Source organism: Copidosoma floridanum, unplaced genomic scaffold, assembly GCF_036245765.1.
Source record: "Copidosoma floridanum isolate Cflo_tuat_1 unplaced genomic scaffold, Cflo_Japanese_pri ptg000030l, whole genome shotgun sequence".
In the NCBI taxonomy this organism is placed as follows: domain Eukaryota; kingdom Metazoa; phylum Arthropoda; class Insecta; order Hymenoptera; family Encyrtidae; genus Copidosoma; species Copidosoma floridanum.
In genome coordinates, this window is record NW_028321907.1 from 29,596,429 (window position 1) to 29,612,432 (window position 16,004).

The window sequence follows — 16,004 nt, forward strand, 5'->3', positions numbered from 1 at the left end:
GGTGTTTTTCAGCTCAAAATTGAAAATAACCTTATCATAGAGTAATTCCAGGATTTTTTCCTTGCTCCATAAGTCTTCGGACCTAGGTAAATGTGAAACAGTGTTATAGCTATAGGTAGAAATTAGTGGATCCCATGCCAGGTGCCAGGCACGAATTGCTGGCCGTACTGGAGATGAGTAATCTCTAATAGATAGGGCTTCTCTGGTGATGCTGATTAGTCTGGATCTGATGCTTTTGCAGGGAGCACCAGCTTAACCGGTGATGAGTGGACGTCCTGAAATACGGTGTCTTTTCCGGGGAAAGGCTACACAGTGGTGAATAGACCCGATGCACCATTCGTGCAGATAGTGTTAGCTTAACTAGCAAGATGTTTCACTGGAGATACTTACACTGGATCCATGGTGTGATAGGTATAATATCAATTAAAGGAGTGGTAAATGGGTGCGGCAATACACTCCCACACATAGATGGTAAGTGAGTGGCCCCGGCGACTAAGCCAATAGGCTGTCGTGGTAACCCAGTAAAAAACAACTTATTTTTTCACTATCTTTCTGAAACTTTATTTGAGGAGTTAAAGATTATTAGGTAAAATTAATATTAACTATAAATTAACGCATAAGAAAGGACGTATAGAAATTGTGACATTTAGCTTGTGGTGCCTAGTAGGCATCAGCATCAAATTAATGATTTAAGAAAATTTTGTTTCCATAGTTTATATGTAATACAAAAAAACTCATTTAATATGCTTATTTTTAGCATCATTCTTGCCAAATACTGCATTTCTTTATGTTAATATTTTGTGTTTTTTTTGTGTCAAGTATAATTTTTTGAATTTTCATCGTTGTTAGAGAACTTTTGCATTTAAAATATTTGTTACCATTAATTTTTTTGTAAACTTTTGACTAATCTATTTTTTAAATAGTCATAAAACAGCATTCATATTTTAAACTAGTAAATAGATCCAAAAAAAAAACTTTGTCCTTTACTGCACTTTCCTTTTTTAATTAACTGTATGCTATAGTGCACGAAGTGATCTTTGATTTGACTTCCCCTCGCACGATTATTTTTAACCGAATAGTCGTAGGTAGTCTAAACCGGTATCTCATGAAAAAAGTTTGACATAAATTCTCGTAATAGTGCTAAAATTATCAGACGGTAAATCACTTTTCAGACAGAGATTCTATGTTTAAGAGAAACTCTTTTTTTTAGTTTAAGGTAATCATTATGTTTTATGACCCTGCATCCTTGAGCTACGTTTGTTAACTTTAATACAAGGATAGTATTTTCTCACTGTAGGTTACTGTCCCATTGCCTTATCATTTAAGAATACCTAGGATCTTTAGTGCAACTTTTTGCAAATATTTGTATGAAACATAACCTTAAATTGCAAAAAACTTAATTGTTATAGTATCCTTTTACATATAATATTATAACTAATTTTAGTTTTAGAGTGTTTCATTTGTGATTTATTAAAAAAAACAACATTTAATGTCATGCTGTATTTTGAAACTTCTTAAAGTAAGATATGTTGTGGGCTTCTGGTTAAAAGTTGAGTGAGCTTAGATCTTGCTGTCTCGATACTTTCTTTTCCCGTTCCAAAGAGTATGATGTTTCATAATGTTTAAACTACATTTTGCTGACCTGAGTATAAGACTATCATTAGTTTTAACAATTTTATCTTGCTATCCCTCCAAACAACTGCAAGTTTATACTATTTTGGATTAAAAAACTTCTTGTTGCAAATTATTTATGTTCTCACGGTTGCAGATGCAGTGACCTTGGATCTTGCTTTTTTACTACCTTTTTTATAACCTTTTCAACAGTAGCAAAAGCTTAAACTTGGATTTTTTACATCCTTTCTCCGTGGCAATAACCTAATTAACAAATTACTAACACAGTAAGTCTAGTAAAAGCTTGAAACGGTTACAGTTGTTTAAAAAAAAAAGAAAAAAGATTCTTAGAAAGCTGCATTTTACAATTTTTCAAAGACATTTCTGCTCATGATTGTAGGTGCAGTGTGCTCCGATCATTTTATTACCCTTCCTTCCTTATCCATTGCCATAAGTAGTATGAGCTTCAGCCTCAAGTTTCTCCATTTTTTACATGGGGCAAAAAGTTATGAATTACTAGACTGAGAGTAATGCTGTCCTTGACAAGTATCGATCTCGTTAATCAGGTGATACCTTCATTTTAGGGCTACAATAAGAAAATTTTACGTTCCTACAATTGTTTTTTTTTTTTGTCTAATAAAGATAAGCATTATGAAAGAGTATTTTTTAACATATCAATTTACTTTATCCATCATACAGTTTGCAATATTATTAACATATTTATAACGTTTTCTGTAATAAAAGAAGTAAATCATTTTTATCAAAGTAGTTGAAACTGTACAGAACTTAAGCAATACTTTAGCTTAGCCTATACTCGACTTGAGTGATATTTTTGTTAGAACTCTGACTCTTCTGAAAAAAAAATAGTTCTAAGGCTGAACTTAAGCAACCTTAGTTAGAGAGATAGTCTGAAGGATTATTGATCGTCAAAACTATCAAAGAGCTTTTTGACCAATTTATTTGTGAAACATTAGAAGACAATAGTGTGATATAAGCTTAAAATGGATATCATTATTTCCCACAAAAGAAAGTGGTTTTACTTTCTCTTTATAAGAAACAGTTAGCCAAAGAAACCTGAGAACGCTTTTTTTTTGCTAAATTCTTTTTTAACTACGTTTTGATTCATTAGAAAGATGATTTGAAAATTTGTTTTCAAACGTACTTTAGGATATTAATTAGGTTTTCCAAAACTAGAAGCGTTAGCAGCTTTTATTAGCCTGTTTGTACACTTTCAATAAAAAGAGGTAATATGTTACAGAATAAGATACGGTTAACTACTAAACATTAAAAAAAATTAGCTTAAAGAACCTTAGAGCTTTTTCCCCTCAGACATCCTGTGCGCATTTTTTCTATACTTCTACAAGAACTAATAAAGCATTTTTAATTTACCTCACAATATTATCTCTTTTGAATCATTGAGAAATACTCAGAGGACTCAGAGGATGTACCGTCAAAAACTACTTGAAGGTTTTATTTGCAAAATATTAAAATACAAAAGATGGACTTAGCGACTTATTTTAAATTAAAATTATCTCAAAGAACATATTTTATTAAATTTTTCGTGACTTCTTTTTTCATCAAAAAAGTTTATTTAGGATTTAATTTAATATGCACACACTTTTAATTAAAAATTAAAGTGACTGGAATATTTTGCTAGTGAAATAGTTTGAAACTTATTTAAGCTTTAACTTGTAACTAGTAAGTAAATCTATCGTATTTGAAAAAAAAAAATTTTTCTTAGAATTTTTAATTAAATATTTTGATACTTTCCAAATAAACCTTTTGAGTTTATATCAAAAATCAAAGAACCTGGTAAGTTTGATTTAATTATCCGGAAGCCGTCTAAATAATTCTTAACAGTCGAATAATCCCGCTTGTTGTTCTTAAAGCTTGATTTACCTCTAGTCACCCGCTCCGCCCCTATTATCCCTCATTTGCTTATTTCTACCCTGGCATAGTTGTCTTATTCAGCTTGATTTTACCTCAAAATTTATATTTTATACCACCTTTGTATAAAATGGAATTAAGAATAGTATCGTAATGCTACACTATAACCAGACTTTCTTGATTTATTTTACTTTTAGGGTACTACAATGGCTTTTCGAAAATATTGCAATAAAACTTTAAAAGCCATCACAACATTATTACAGTAATATGAAATGTTTTCAGTTAAAAATCTTGCTTCTAGTCTTGACACTTTTTGGAATGAAAAACTGTTTTTTTTTTTAATTTAGTTTAGAAGCTATACATTTTATTTAGTTAAATAATCAGCTGTAAAAAGTAAAAAATATATGATGATGCTGAAAACATAGTACGTCCCTCATGCCATAAAATAATTGTTAGCCCTAAGAAATCGTTGATTTCCACTTTTTTACGTTATAATGAATAAAAAGGGCTATGAATTTAAACTAAAGATTTGAAACTGACAAAAAATATAGAACTACAAATTTTTTTTCTAATTTCACAAATTGATTACCAGAGCAACAAAGTCCTGTAGCTTAATCTCTCTATTTTTATCATGACAATGAAAACAACTACTTTTTTCTCTACCTATTTAAAAATTCAAAAGGTTTAAGTGATAACTTTCATGGTTACAATGGAAAGTTGATTACTTGCTTAATAAGTTCTTTAGTCGTCGATTTTTACGCTGCCCTGCTGTTTCTATCTCGATGAATGTTCTGCGTTACATTCTTGATGCTCAAAATTGAACCATTTATAGTTTTTCTTTCAATTTGTTCTTTTACTACAGTAGGTATGGTTAAAACTTTTGTTAGCCCTAATGGCTGTTTTTTGTCATCTTTATTAGATTGTGAATTATTTGTTGACAAGGTAGCTAGACGTTCTGTCACATTGATTTGAGGTGGGGGGGGGGCACAAAGACGCTATTCCTGGCCAGGAGAGACTGTTGGGTGTCCCATGGCCATTTTTAGATAAGGGACGACAACCAAGTGTCTCGAGTATCGGCAGTAACAAGAGTGAGGAGAGCAACGTCACTGTTTTTAGCAACCAAATGCAAGACGAGCTTGACTCTATGGAAAACGATGGTGCAAAGCTGAGAACAAAGCGAAATGAATCGATTGAGCAAGTTCAACTTGCAAAAAGTGAGCTTGAAAAAATGCTCGCAGCTATAATCGTGAAGAATAAAAATACTGCCAACGCCATCAAAAATGGCATTGAGGCAGCGCTCAATTACTTAAAAGCAGCTGTGGTGACTAGAAGATGTTCTTGCTAAAGATGAAAACTATACTCAATGGTGGATAAAATGCTTTAAGTCCTTGCAGTGAAGGACAAACCTTTGCTGGTGTACTGAAGACGATGAAAGCAAGATTTAACCCTAAAAAGACAGATGCAGTAGTCCAGAGAGTCTTTACCACCAAGGTGACATAGCATTCCACGTCACAGTGAGATCACGGGAGGAGGCTGATAGCAAAATCTCGTAAGCAGTTGCGATAGTGTTGGAGTGGCTTCAGGATTATAGTTTTTAACTGGCAATCCAGAAGACAGAGATGGTTTTGGGGGAACTTCTGCCTGAACTTTGTGGGTGAGGTTATCTGCGTGAGTTCCGTGGTTTGCGATCTAGGAGTGTAGGTCGACTTTCCACTAACCTCTTGGAAGCACATTAAAAGAGTAGCTGACAAAGCCGGTGGGCTTACGAGATCGCTGGCACGGTTAATGCCAAAAGTTAAGGCCCTGCAAGAAGCCAAAATATGGCTTCTTGCGTCAGTCTTCAACTGAATACTTCTGTTTGGTACGGAGGTATAGGAGGATACGCTGATGAGACAGAATGTCGAAGAGCGCCCTTCTTCGGTGCAGCAAATTGGATTCCTAATGATCGCGTGCTCTTACTGCACAATCTCCTCCACTACTGTTATGGTGATAGCACGAACGATTTACATCGAATTGTTTGCACTAGAGGACTGGATTCTTCTAAAAGAAATTCTAGGGATTCGGTGACGAAAGTTGCGATGACAGGCGGGAGGAAACGAACGGGACACGGAGAGATTAGTTACTACCTCGCCTAGTTCCTATCTGGACACGGCCAGTTTTGTGCCTATCTCCATAGCATGATTATGATAGCATCACCCAGGTGTACTTACTGCCCGGCGTTGGAAGATACCATCGAACACACATTTTTCGTATGCGAGAGATCGCACCGTAAGTGCCAGCAGCTGGGCGATAGGCTCGGTGCGTAACCCACTCCCGAAAACATCACTTCTGAGACGCTTCGCACTGAATAGGGATGGACTCCTTCAAGACTACGTGTAACAATGCTAAGTTTTTAGTACAGATCTTTTTGAAAGTAAAGTTCTTGACCACGGTTTTTTTTGTAATTATAATTTGGATTCCTTAATATCTTCTAAGGTTGTTGTTGCACAAAAAAAAGTTGATACTCTTAGGAGGTATGTAACTATTTAAACTATTTAAATTAAGTATATAGAACAGAGTTCTTATTCTATTGGTGCTCTATCCGTAATACTTTATATCAGTTAAGTACATTTAGTAAATGATTGGGTATAACTGTATCAAAATCTTTTGTAGTACTATATTCTTCTGTAAATAGATATAAAATTTTATTTACTAAATATCTACTTAAGTATTATAGTAAATTAAAAAGTGTTTAATTGTAAAAGTCTTAAATATAAGTATGTGTGCTTAAGTAATACTTGCACTTACTACATGATAAAACTGCTGATGTGTGTATTCGTACTTTGCCAGTTAGATTTGACTGAAAAATGTAAGTACTGTCAGTTCATTAAGTCCTTTTAAAAACCATTTCAATGTCTTCAAAGCATCGATTCTACGGTATTATTCAGCTTAACTTGCCTTGGGAAAAACTGATCTCGCATTAATACCGTAGTTAGCCAAGATGCTTTCAATTTATAAGATTTGTACAAATACTATAGACAGCAAGTTCTTTTTTATAAACTATATTTTTAATTTAATTTATAATTAAAGTAATGTGCTTGGAACGTACAATGTAAACGATTCATTTATAATTACAAATTAGATTGTACTAATTAAAACAAGCTTTACTATATAAAAAACTCATTCAAATTGTACTTTATTCTGAATTTCAGAGAATTTTTGAGATTGGGTGACCCTCTGTGCTGCATCTCCCCGGATAACATTGAACCACAATCGGTTCGTGGGAGCCCTGTCCCTTTAACAAGAATAAAAACCTTAGTTTCAATGACAACGCCGAAAGATTTCAGAGCACATGGTTCTTGCACCTTACCACCATTCGTTGAGTTTGATATGAGCTCAGAAAGCTTTGCCTGTCTTTATATACCTAGCATTGCACCTCAGAGTACAACGCAAGTAACTGTAACATCAGCTGACAACAGTGTAGCTGGTGGCATTGGCTCAGGTTTAAATTTTATTTACTAGTAGACAATTTAATTATTGTTAATTCTATCACTGTTATATCTTGTGTATAACACTTATTATTACAACAAAATCATTAACTTGTAGTTTTTTGTTAGTGAAGAGATCTTTCATGTTATAAATACATTTACACATAAATGAATAATTTTTTCAGGTGATCGGTTCTTTCCACCCCAAACTGGTTTAACATACAGCACATGGATATGTGTCGATAAATTTTGCGATCCTCAAACAGATTATCACAGCATCAGACTATTAACTTTAATTCGTACTGTACAATCAAACAGAGATTTACTTTGCTTTAGTGCTGTTATTAGTGCCCGTGACAAAGCAATTATTATCTCAACTCAAGAGACACCACTACCACAATGTAATTTACAACAAAGTAGCTTGTAACATGTGTGTGGTATTACAAATTTTTTTCTCTTTTTATCATCCATGGATAAAGAAATATTCTTTAAATAAACATTCTTTTTCCTCAAACAAAAATCGTACACTAAGGCTTCCAAATGTCCTTATTTGAGTATGCGTGCTATAATAATGAGCTATAAGAGTAAAGTGAACGTTGCATACAATAATTGCAATCGTCAGAAACTTACTTTTTTTATTAAGATTTTACTTGTTTTTACAGTGGAAATTTGTTTTTACTTACTATTATTTTACTCTATTTAATATGTTTGATACATTTAATTACATAAATAATTCTTTTTTTTTAAATGTTATATGTGTCTTCTTATCGTATTTCATTCCTTAACGGAATCTTGTTAAATGTACTTTAGTTTAAAAGTTTTACTGTCGTTAGATTATTTTTTCCTTACATTCTAGTATCAATTTTTTATTTAACAAACTTTCTTATGAATTTTAAGAGAATTTTATATTTGTTTCAATTTACGAATATCACCTAATACAACTGAAAGTAATTTAGTCTATTTGGCCGGGAGAAAAATAAGACGTAAATGAGGGTGTGGTGCCACACATCCCCTTACACTCACACACTGATACGTGCTGCTACCATGCTTCTTCATAAATGAAAAAACTAACACCATTTAACAATCAAAATTTTGGTGATCAAGCATTTATGATCACTATTATTTTGTAGCCTAATGGATACATTCAGGTATTTTTAAAATAATTTTAATGTTTTAGTAAGTCAAATATAGCTAGTCTTTCTTTTCTTATGAGCAACCCAATATAATCCCAAACCCAACCCAATAATATTTTGGAACCGTGGATTTGTATTCAAACGTTTTCTACCAATAAGTCTATAAAATTGTAACCCTTGTTTGTAACTTTTATTTGTAATGCCACATTACCTTGTTTACCAATTGACTATTACGTGGATTCAATCTTTAAGCCCTTAAAAATACGGGTTTGATGATGTAGAACAATAGTGTGTGAAATAAAATATTGATATACACGTAAACATTTTTAAGGTCTTGGCGATTGGGAGCCAGAAGGAACTGGTGATTATGGTGCTAGAGTTTGGTGTCCTGAGTTACTACATGAAGGTCAATGGCACCATATTGCAATAGTATTAAATCGTGCTGTACTAAAAAATTCAAGTTTTTTATTGTATCTCGATGGTCAACATATTCATAGCCAAAAGGTAACTTTTGTTCACATTTTTTTAAAATTACAATCATGAAATGCAATAGATTATAGTTTTTTCTCTTCGATGAAGCTTCATTATATCAGTCAATTACCTGGTGGAGCCACGGCTAATTTAATAGTTGGATCACCTGTATATGGCTATATAGGTACGCCTCCATTTTGGCGAAGATTGTCCAGACTTAAATGGAAGCAAGGTCCATGTTATTTTATGGAAGAAGTATTGAATTCACAAAATATAGCAACTTTATTTAAGTTAGGTCCACATTACATGGGAAGCTTGCAAGCACCACAATTTCCAGGTAAATTGTAAAATATTTACATTTATTGAGTTTCGTATTCAAAAAGTTCTTAAGTCCCTATCGCAAGACAAAAAGTCAGAGAATAATTTTCTTAGCTTCGTGATACAGCTATATCAGTAAGAGTAATTTTTTTTACTTAAAATTTAATACATTTTTGTTTTTTTTCTTTAAATTTTTGGTGTTGTTCTTGTACGAAACTCACTCTGTGCTGATCTGACTTCTGAATAAAAGGTAAAACCTGTAAGAAGCCTTGCATGATTATCTCACTAAAAGTTTTTCTTTAATTTTTATACAGCTGTAGAATAACTTTGTTTCACTGCAATAATAATTGTCCATTATTGATGTTTTCTTAAGATAAAACTCACAACGTATTGTTTCTAGAAAATAATCAAAAATATTATATCATTATTTTAAGTTTAATTTCTCAACAAAAGCAGATTCTAAAGCCTAGTACTTTTTTAATTATTTGAGTAAGCAATCATACGATCTTATATTGTCTTTTAATTACCATACGGGACAGTCTTGAAATAGTAGTTTAAGTACGAAAAAATTTTGTAAATACCGTATTACTAATTTAATTATACAATTGCAAAATATTGTATAAGGATGCTTCACTTCAGCCCTTGAATAAAAAAATTTTTTAAATAAAAAAGTGACACAAAAACTAACTTCTTCAGAAGTAAGATGAAAGATACCGAAAACTCCGCAGAAGTAGAAGATAAGTATCTTTTACAGTTGTACTATCTATTGTACACAGTACCGATTAAGATCCATTCGTTGGCCAGTATGGGTTAGTTAACTTATCTTAAATAAGTAAGATATATCGCTTTATATTAATCATATTACTAAAATTGTAAAGTTAAAAAATCAGGAACTAATTTCAGTGCAGTTTTTTATTTATAAATTTAGATTCTTTAGAACTAACAATTTTTACAGTCTTAAAGTATTCTATTGTGTATGTACGATGTGTTTATGCTTCAGACAATATACAGTGCATAATTTTTTTATTGTAACAAAACAAGGTCATAAACAAGGAAATCCAATCCAAATTTGCACTTACGTGTCTAAAAAAAATTAAATTTTTTTTCATGGCCCACCTTGAAAATAAATTTTTTCTTGTTCTATATACCCTCAAAAAAGATAGAAAAATCGTGTATAATAATGTGAGGCTATGTGACACTGGTTTTCATTGAACAGAAGATTATAATATTTAATTTTTGAAAAATACTAGCTGAGCAAGGACTTGTACTGCTTTATTAAACCAGATTCTCGTTTCAATGCTGTACCACATGAAGTATTTGTTTTGTAATAAATTTGTCTTGATAACTAAACAGGACTCTATTACATATTGGGGCTAAATTATTAAAAAGGTAACGCTAATAATATCATTTTTAACTGAAAAATATGCAAGTAACTCTAAATTTATTTAAGTCCCAAAAAAAGATGACTATAAAAATTTATGTAAATAGTGTATCAGCTTACGTTACATTATTTACATAATTAATGGTAAATATCACAAATTTTATAGTAAATAATTATGCATTATAAATAATGCATACATCAGACGTTGCAGTTGTTTTTTTACGATCACAACAAAAAGTTATTGAAATCATTCTCAGCTTAACTTACAGAACCTTGTAATATTATGCTAGTTTATCCGTTTAAATATAACATATTTTCATGCCTAAGTGTGTTTTTAATTTATTCATACAGTTGCTAGTCATAGCAAAAGTGTAGCCAATGCAATTAGAGGCCCACTCCAAAAAATGTGCGATGGACATGTAACTTTTGGCTATAAAATTTTATGGGCAAACGACATAGTTAAATGAATGAATGAATCAAGCAGCAAAATTAATTTATTATTAGAACGAAGTTCTTTATGTTGCGTTACTCGGGGGGCTGGAATTTTCAAACCGACAGATTTTTTTTTTTTTGAAACGAAAGTGATTTACCCGGAGTCTCTTCCTCTCCAGTTTCCCCCCTTACCCCGTCCCCCTCACCTACTGTTCTCTATACACTTCCCCTCTCCCCACTATATATGTATATCTGCCAACCGTGCCGTGTTACTCTTCTGCACACCTTTATCCACCATTCCCCCTCCCAAGAAATTATTATTTTCCCACCATAATTTCTATTTCACTTTGAATTGTTTCTTTTACAATTCTAAAAAAAAAAAAAAAAAAAAAAAACATTTTCCAATAAAGAGATTTGAACCCTCAACCTCCTGCATACAAGTCCGGTACCTTACCCACTTTGCTACGAGCGCTGCTGACTATAGGAACTCGGTTTCTTGTACTTATGGTGTGGTTCGTAACTGTAACATTCCATTTTTAAATGTATTCACTGATAATACATTTAATTATGTATTTGTTTTATAAATTATGTATTTATTTTCGAAATAATACATCTAAAAAAAAAAAATTTAAATAAACATGTAGAATAGAGTTGAAGAACGTACACGGAAAAATAAATCAAGCATCTGTAGCATGAATACCATCCATATATCGACAATGTAAGAGAAGTATTGGGTTAAACGCATCGGTTCACATAGTAACACTGTGCGATACAGGTATAGACGGTATAAGATGCGCTCAAATGAATGTAGTATGGTCTGCTAGCGTATACACTGTGACACACACGGTCGTAGCGCGTGGAGCTCACGCGCAAAGTGTTTCGTGTGTATACTCATACTGATTTTGAATGTGATGCACAGGCATCTCAGGTATTCTACGTGCCTATCATGGGGTTGGTCTTTTTCACTGTGCTCACTAACTTAATCTGTTAGAATACACATTACTGTAAATTCAAGGGCTGTCCTATGATAAAATATTACGTAAAAAAAATTTTTTATATATTAATATGGCAGAAAAATCCTAATAAATTGATATAATCAAGACTCAATAAAAAACAATTCTTTGGATATAAATACGTAGTTCCAACTTCTACTGATATTAACCGATGTGATTAACATCATAGTACATAATTAATTAAATCCATCATTTTAACACATAGTGGTAACAAAAAATGATTTTTGTATTTACCTAAAGTAATTCTAAAAAATTTTACAAAAACTATGAGGAATATTTCTATTGGCATTGTCATACTGTTTAATCTTTTCGCGCTGGCACAGGTGTTTATTAATTTACCTTTTGCCGTGTAACCTTCAAAATTGTAACGTATACTGATGTTTCGGTGATTGTCTCCGCTCTCTCTCTCTCTCTCTCTGTATATATATATATATATATATATATATATATATATATATATATATATATATATATATATATATATATATATATATCTTACTAATATATGAAGCAAAGTCGCTAAAACCGTTGTAATCGCTAACCGCGAAAACTACTGAACCGATTTTGCTGAAATTTTGCACACTGATTCATGATACTTCCTAGATGGTTTTAGTATAGTTTTTATCTTAAAAAATTTAATAACAATAGCAATAAATGAGCTCAAAGTTTTGCAAAAATATGCCAGCTTTTCACTTTAGTTCAGTAAAATCCGCTAGGTGGCGTCGACATAAAATCGAAGCTACCTGCAACATAATTAAATAAGTGTGGTTATAAAACGCTGGAGCGTCTCTATAGTGTTGTAGTCGAGCTACGGCAATTCAACGAGCTGTACAGAGAAAGCTGATAATAGTCTTGCAGCTGGGTATCCCGGTAACGGACGACACTCTTCTCTAAGGGAGAAGGGACCTGGGTGTCCATTCACCCTCATTCTCGACGAGTGCGATCAAAGAAAAATAAATTAATTCCAACCGGTGCCGTCTCTGCCAGAATACCAGGAGACATATCTAGCCAGAGCACAAATCTGCACCAACTCTTCAGAGTTGTGTGGCAGTCCCACCTTCCCACCTGGTGTAACTAAAGAATTTGTGGCTACAAATGTAAGCAAGGAAAAACAGCTCTGATGGGCACGGGAAGCCACAACGGCTACCTTCTTGGTAGTCCGCGTCCCCAACGCGCTTACCCACATGTTCCCGTCTAAAGATGAGCAATTGAGCAGATGGTTATCCGGGAAACGACCCGAGACGAGATATTCTTTGGTCAGCGGCGTACCTCCCTCCATCACAGTCTCCGTACATCGAGACTCCCAGGGTAAGAATCAAGCAACCCGTAGCCAGCTCTTCATCATCAGGAATAATAAAAAAGAATAGCCTGGAAGTTTCACCACTGGCGCTTTTTAGGGCCATTATAAGTATTTACGTTCCCTACTTAACCATCAATTTCATCGGTTCTTTTTAGGGGCCACCTTAGTGTAAACTACCTTGCCAACAAATACATTTTTATTAACATTTCCGGAAGCGATTCGTCAACTAAAAGACTATATTAACTAAAGACGGGCACTATTAAACCAAGTCAGCTATTTACTGGCAGACGTCACCTACGGAGTTGTTCTTCACAAGGCTGGGAAACCCGGTGACCGACGACTCTATATTACCCTCTCGACTCTAAGCATTCAACCAGGAATCACTGATCCTCTCCAAGGTCTGCGCTGGGCAAACCTATAACAGCTATAAAGGAAAAAAAAACTTGAGCCAACGGGACAGCCTCCACTGGACAAGTATCACTAACCAATCTCCCCATCTAAAATCACCAAAACAACTAAATCTGCAAAATAAAAAAGGTGCTTTAGACACCAACGTCTTTGACGTTATACCGGGAGACGTTGGGAAAGAGCACTACAACTAGCCCCAAAGCTTCGGACTTTGTAATTTTTCTCCCAATCAGTCTGGGTCTTCAACAGTAAGCCAGAGAAGATCACCCTGAGGTATCCAGGCAGTCACAATGCTGTTAACTGCAGTCAAAAAAGAGTTAACTTAAGAAGCTCACCGGTCTTTTTTAGGGCCATCGGACGTCGAACTACCTTGCCAACAAATGTATTAAAATTAACAAAGTTGACTGAAAATAGCCTTTAGGGGTCATAAAAGTCGTAAGCATACCAATAGTCGCAAAAGGGTATATTGGAAAGAAAACCTTAAATGTATCTAATGAATACAATTTGAGGCGTCAAGAAACTGACGCAGAAAATTTATCGAGATTGAAACAGCAGCGTCAAAATCGTCAACTTAAGAGTCCATTACGTGAGAGATCAGCTTTTCATTGTACCCTCACAGCAATCTCTGAAATCTTCAAAGATCCTACTTCAGATTTTTTAATAAGTAGAAAATGTATTTGTGTTTTTGTGGCAATAAAAATGTTGGGTTTAAGGTCCAGGACTTTGTTGCTCTGGTAATAAAATTGTGAGATATGAGAAAAAACAATTTTTTTTTAATATAAATTTTTTGGGGGTTTTATATGTTAACAGCTTTAAAAAATAGCCCTTTTCGTGAATTACACAGAAGAAACCAAATCAACAACTTCTTATAGCCATCGATTATTTTATGGCATAAAGAATGCACAGTACTTTTCAGCATAATTATTTTTTTGAATTTGTACACCTTATTATTTGACCAAATAAACTATATGGATTCCGAAAAAATATGTTTTTAATAAGAAGATTTTTGTTCTAAGATGTATCGGGAATGTGTGTAAAATTTTCTAACTAAAAATGTTTCACATTACGTGTCAACACACTACGGTGTTTTATTTAGTAAGTCTCGGGCGAAGCTAAGACGGGGGGCTGCTAGTATATATATATATATATATATATATATATGGATATAATTCACTCAGCGCAGGGTGTTGACAAATAAAGTTGAGCACAATTCACATGTAGTACACTTGAACAAAATATTAGTAATTAATGATGAACAATCGCCACATTTATTTAGTACTCATTAAAAATTAACTATTACCTTGGTTATTCATCATTATACACATAAAATCACACGAACATAACACATATCACATCAGTATATCAGCTGTTATGAATGCGTATTGCAGACCGCGTATGTTATGTATAGGGTATGCCTATAGCTCTCACTCGAATTCAGCGTGCGTACACGCGAAACACTTTGCGCATGGGCTCCACGTGCTACGACCGTGTGTGTCATAGTGTATACGCTAGCAGACCATACTATATTACTTTGAGCGCATCTTATACGATCTATACTTGAAATCCGAGCATTGCACGCATGAATCGATAGTCATACTAACGCAGTATAGATTCTCATGCTACAGTTGCTTGATTTTTTTTTCAGTGCATCAATTGAAGAACGTATCAATGGTTTTTCAAAGCGCTTATTTCGAATTCGACAAATAAATTATGTTACGTTATCACATAATTACATAAATGAAGTAATTTATTAAATCAATTATAAATGAATTATGTAAGATCATCATAGAAATGTATTTCGAGTTTCATATCATTTTAATGGTTTTTATGGGCACTTATTTTTAATTTCATAATTACATAGTGCCACAATGTCATTGAGTAATTGTATACAAATTAAACAAAAATTGTATTAATGGGCTATAAAATCGCAAAAAAATTAGTAAAAAAAAAATTTTTTTTTAATTGATGGAATGAAATATAAATATAACATAAAATAAAATTACAAAAGACACGAATAAATACAATAGAATGAAAAAAAAAGAAATAAAAAAGGGAATGAAAAAAAAAAAATAAATATAAAAATAAAAATAAAACAAAAGTTGTATTAATGGGCTATGAAATCGCAAAAAAATAAGTAAAAAAAAATTTTCAAAAAAAATTAATGAAATGAAATATGAAAATAAAATGAAATGAAATTACGAAAGACATGAATAAATAGAATGGAATGAATAAAAATGAAATAAAAAAGGAAATGAAAAGAAAAAGATTAAGTATGAAAATAAAAAAAGAAAATAAATGAAGGAAATACAAAAAAATAAAAAAAATGTTACAAAATAAAATAAAAAAAATAATAAGACAAGAAATGAAAAAAATAAAATAAAATAAAAAACAAAGAAAAAAATAAAACAAGAAATTAAAAAAAAAAGAAAAAGAAATGAAAAAATTATAAAGGGAATTAAAACAACAAACCAGGGGGTATTAATGGGTCATGGGACCCACGGTAAGAACAAAGTTCTTTAAACATGAGATGGGTATAGACACAATTTCTCAGGTAACAAGGGGGTCGCCAGACCCACAGGAAGA

General features: G+C 32.7%; 1 protein-coding gene across 1 annotated transcript in view; it reads left to right on the plus strand.

The window, feature by feature from the left end:
• bchs (WD repeat and FYVE domain containing 3 bchs) overlaps positions 1 to 16,004 on the plus strand; it is a 1,547,413-nt gene that overhangs the window by 391,256 nt on the left and 1,140,153 nt on the right. Inside the window, exons 13-16 of the mRNA XM_089597159.1 lie at positions 6,690 to 6,979; positions 7,151 to 7,366; positions 8,430 to 8,602; positions 8,678 to 8,906. Of these exons, the coding sequence (XP_089453285.1) occupies positions 6,690 to 6,979; positions 7,151 to 7,366; positions 8,430 to 8,602; positions 8,678 to 8,906 (908 nt within the window). The remainder of the gene's footprint in view (positions 1 to 6,689; positions 6,980 to 7,150; positions 7,367 to 8,429; positions 8,603 to 8,677; positions 8,907 to 16,004) is intronic.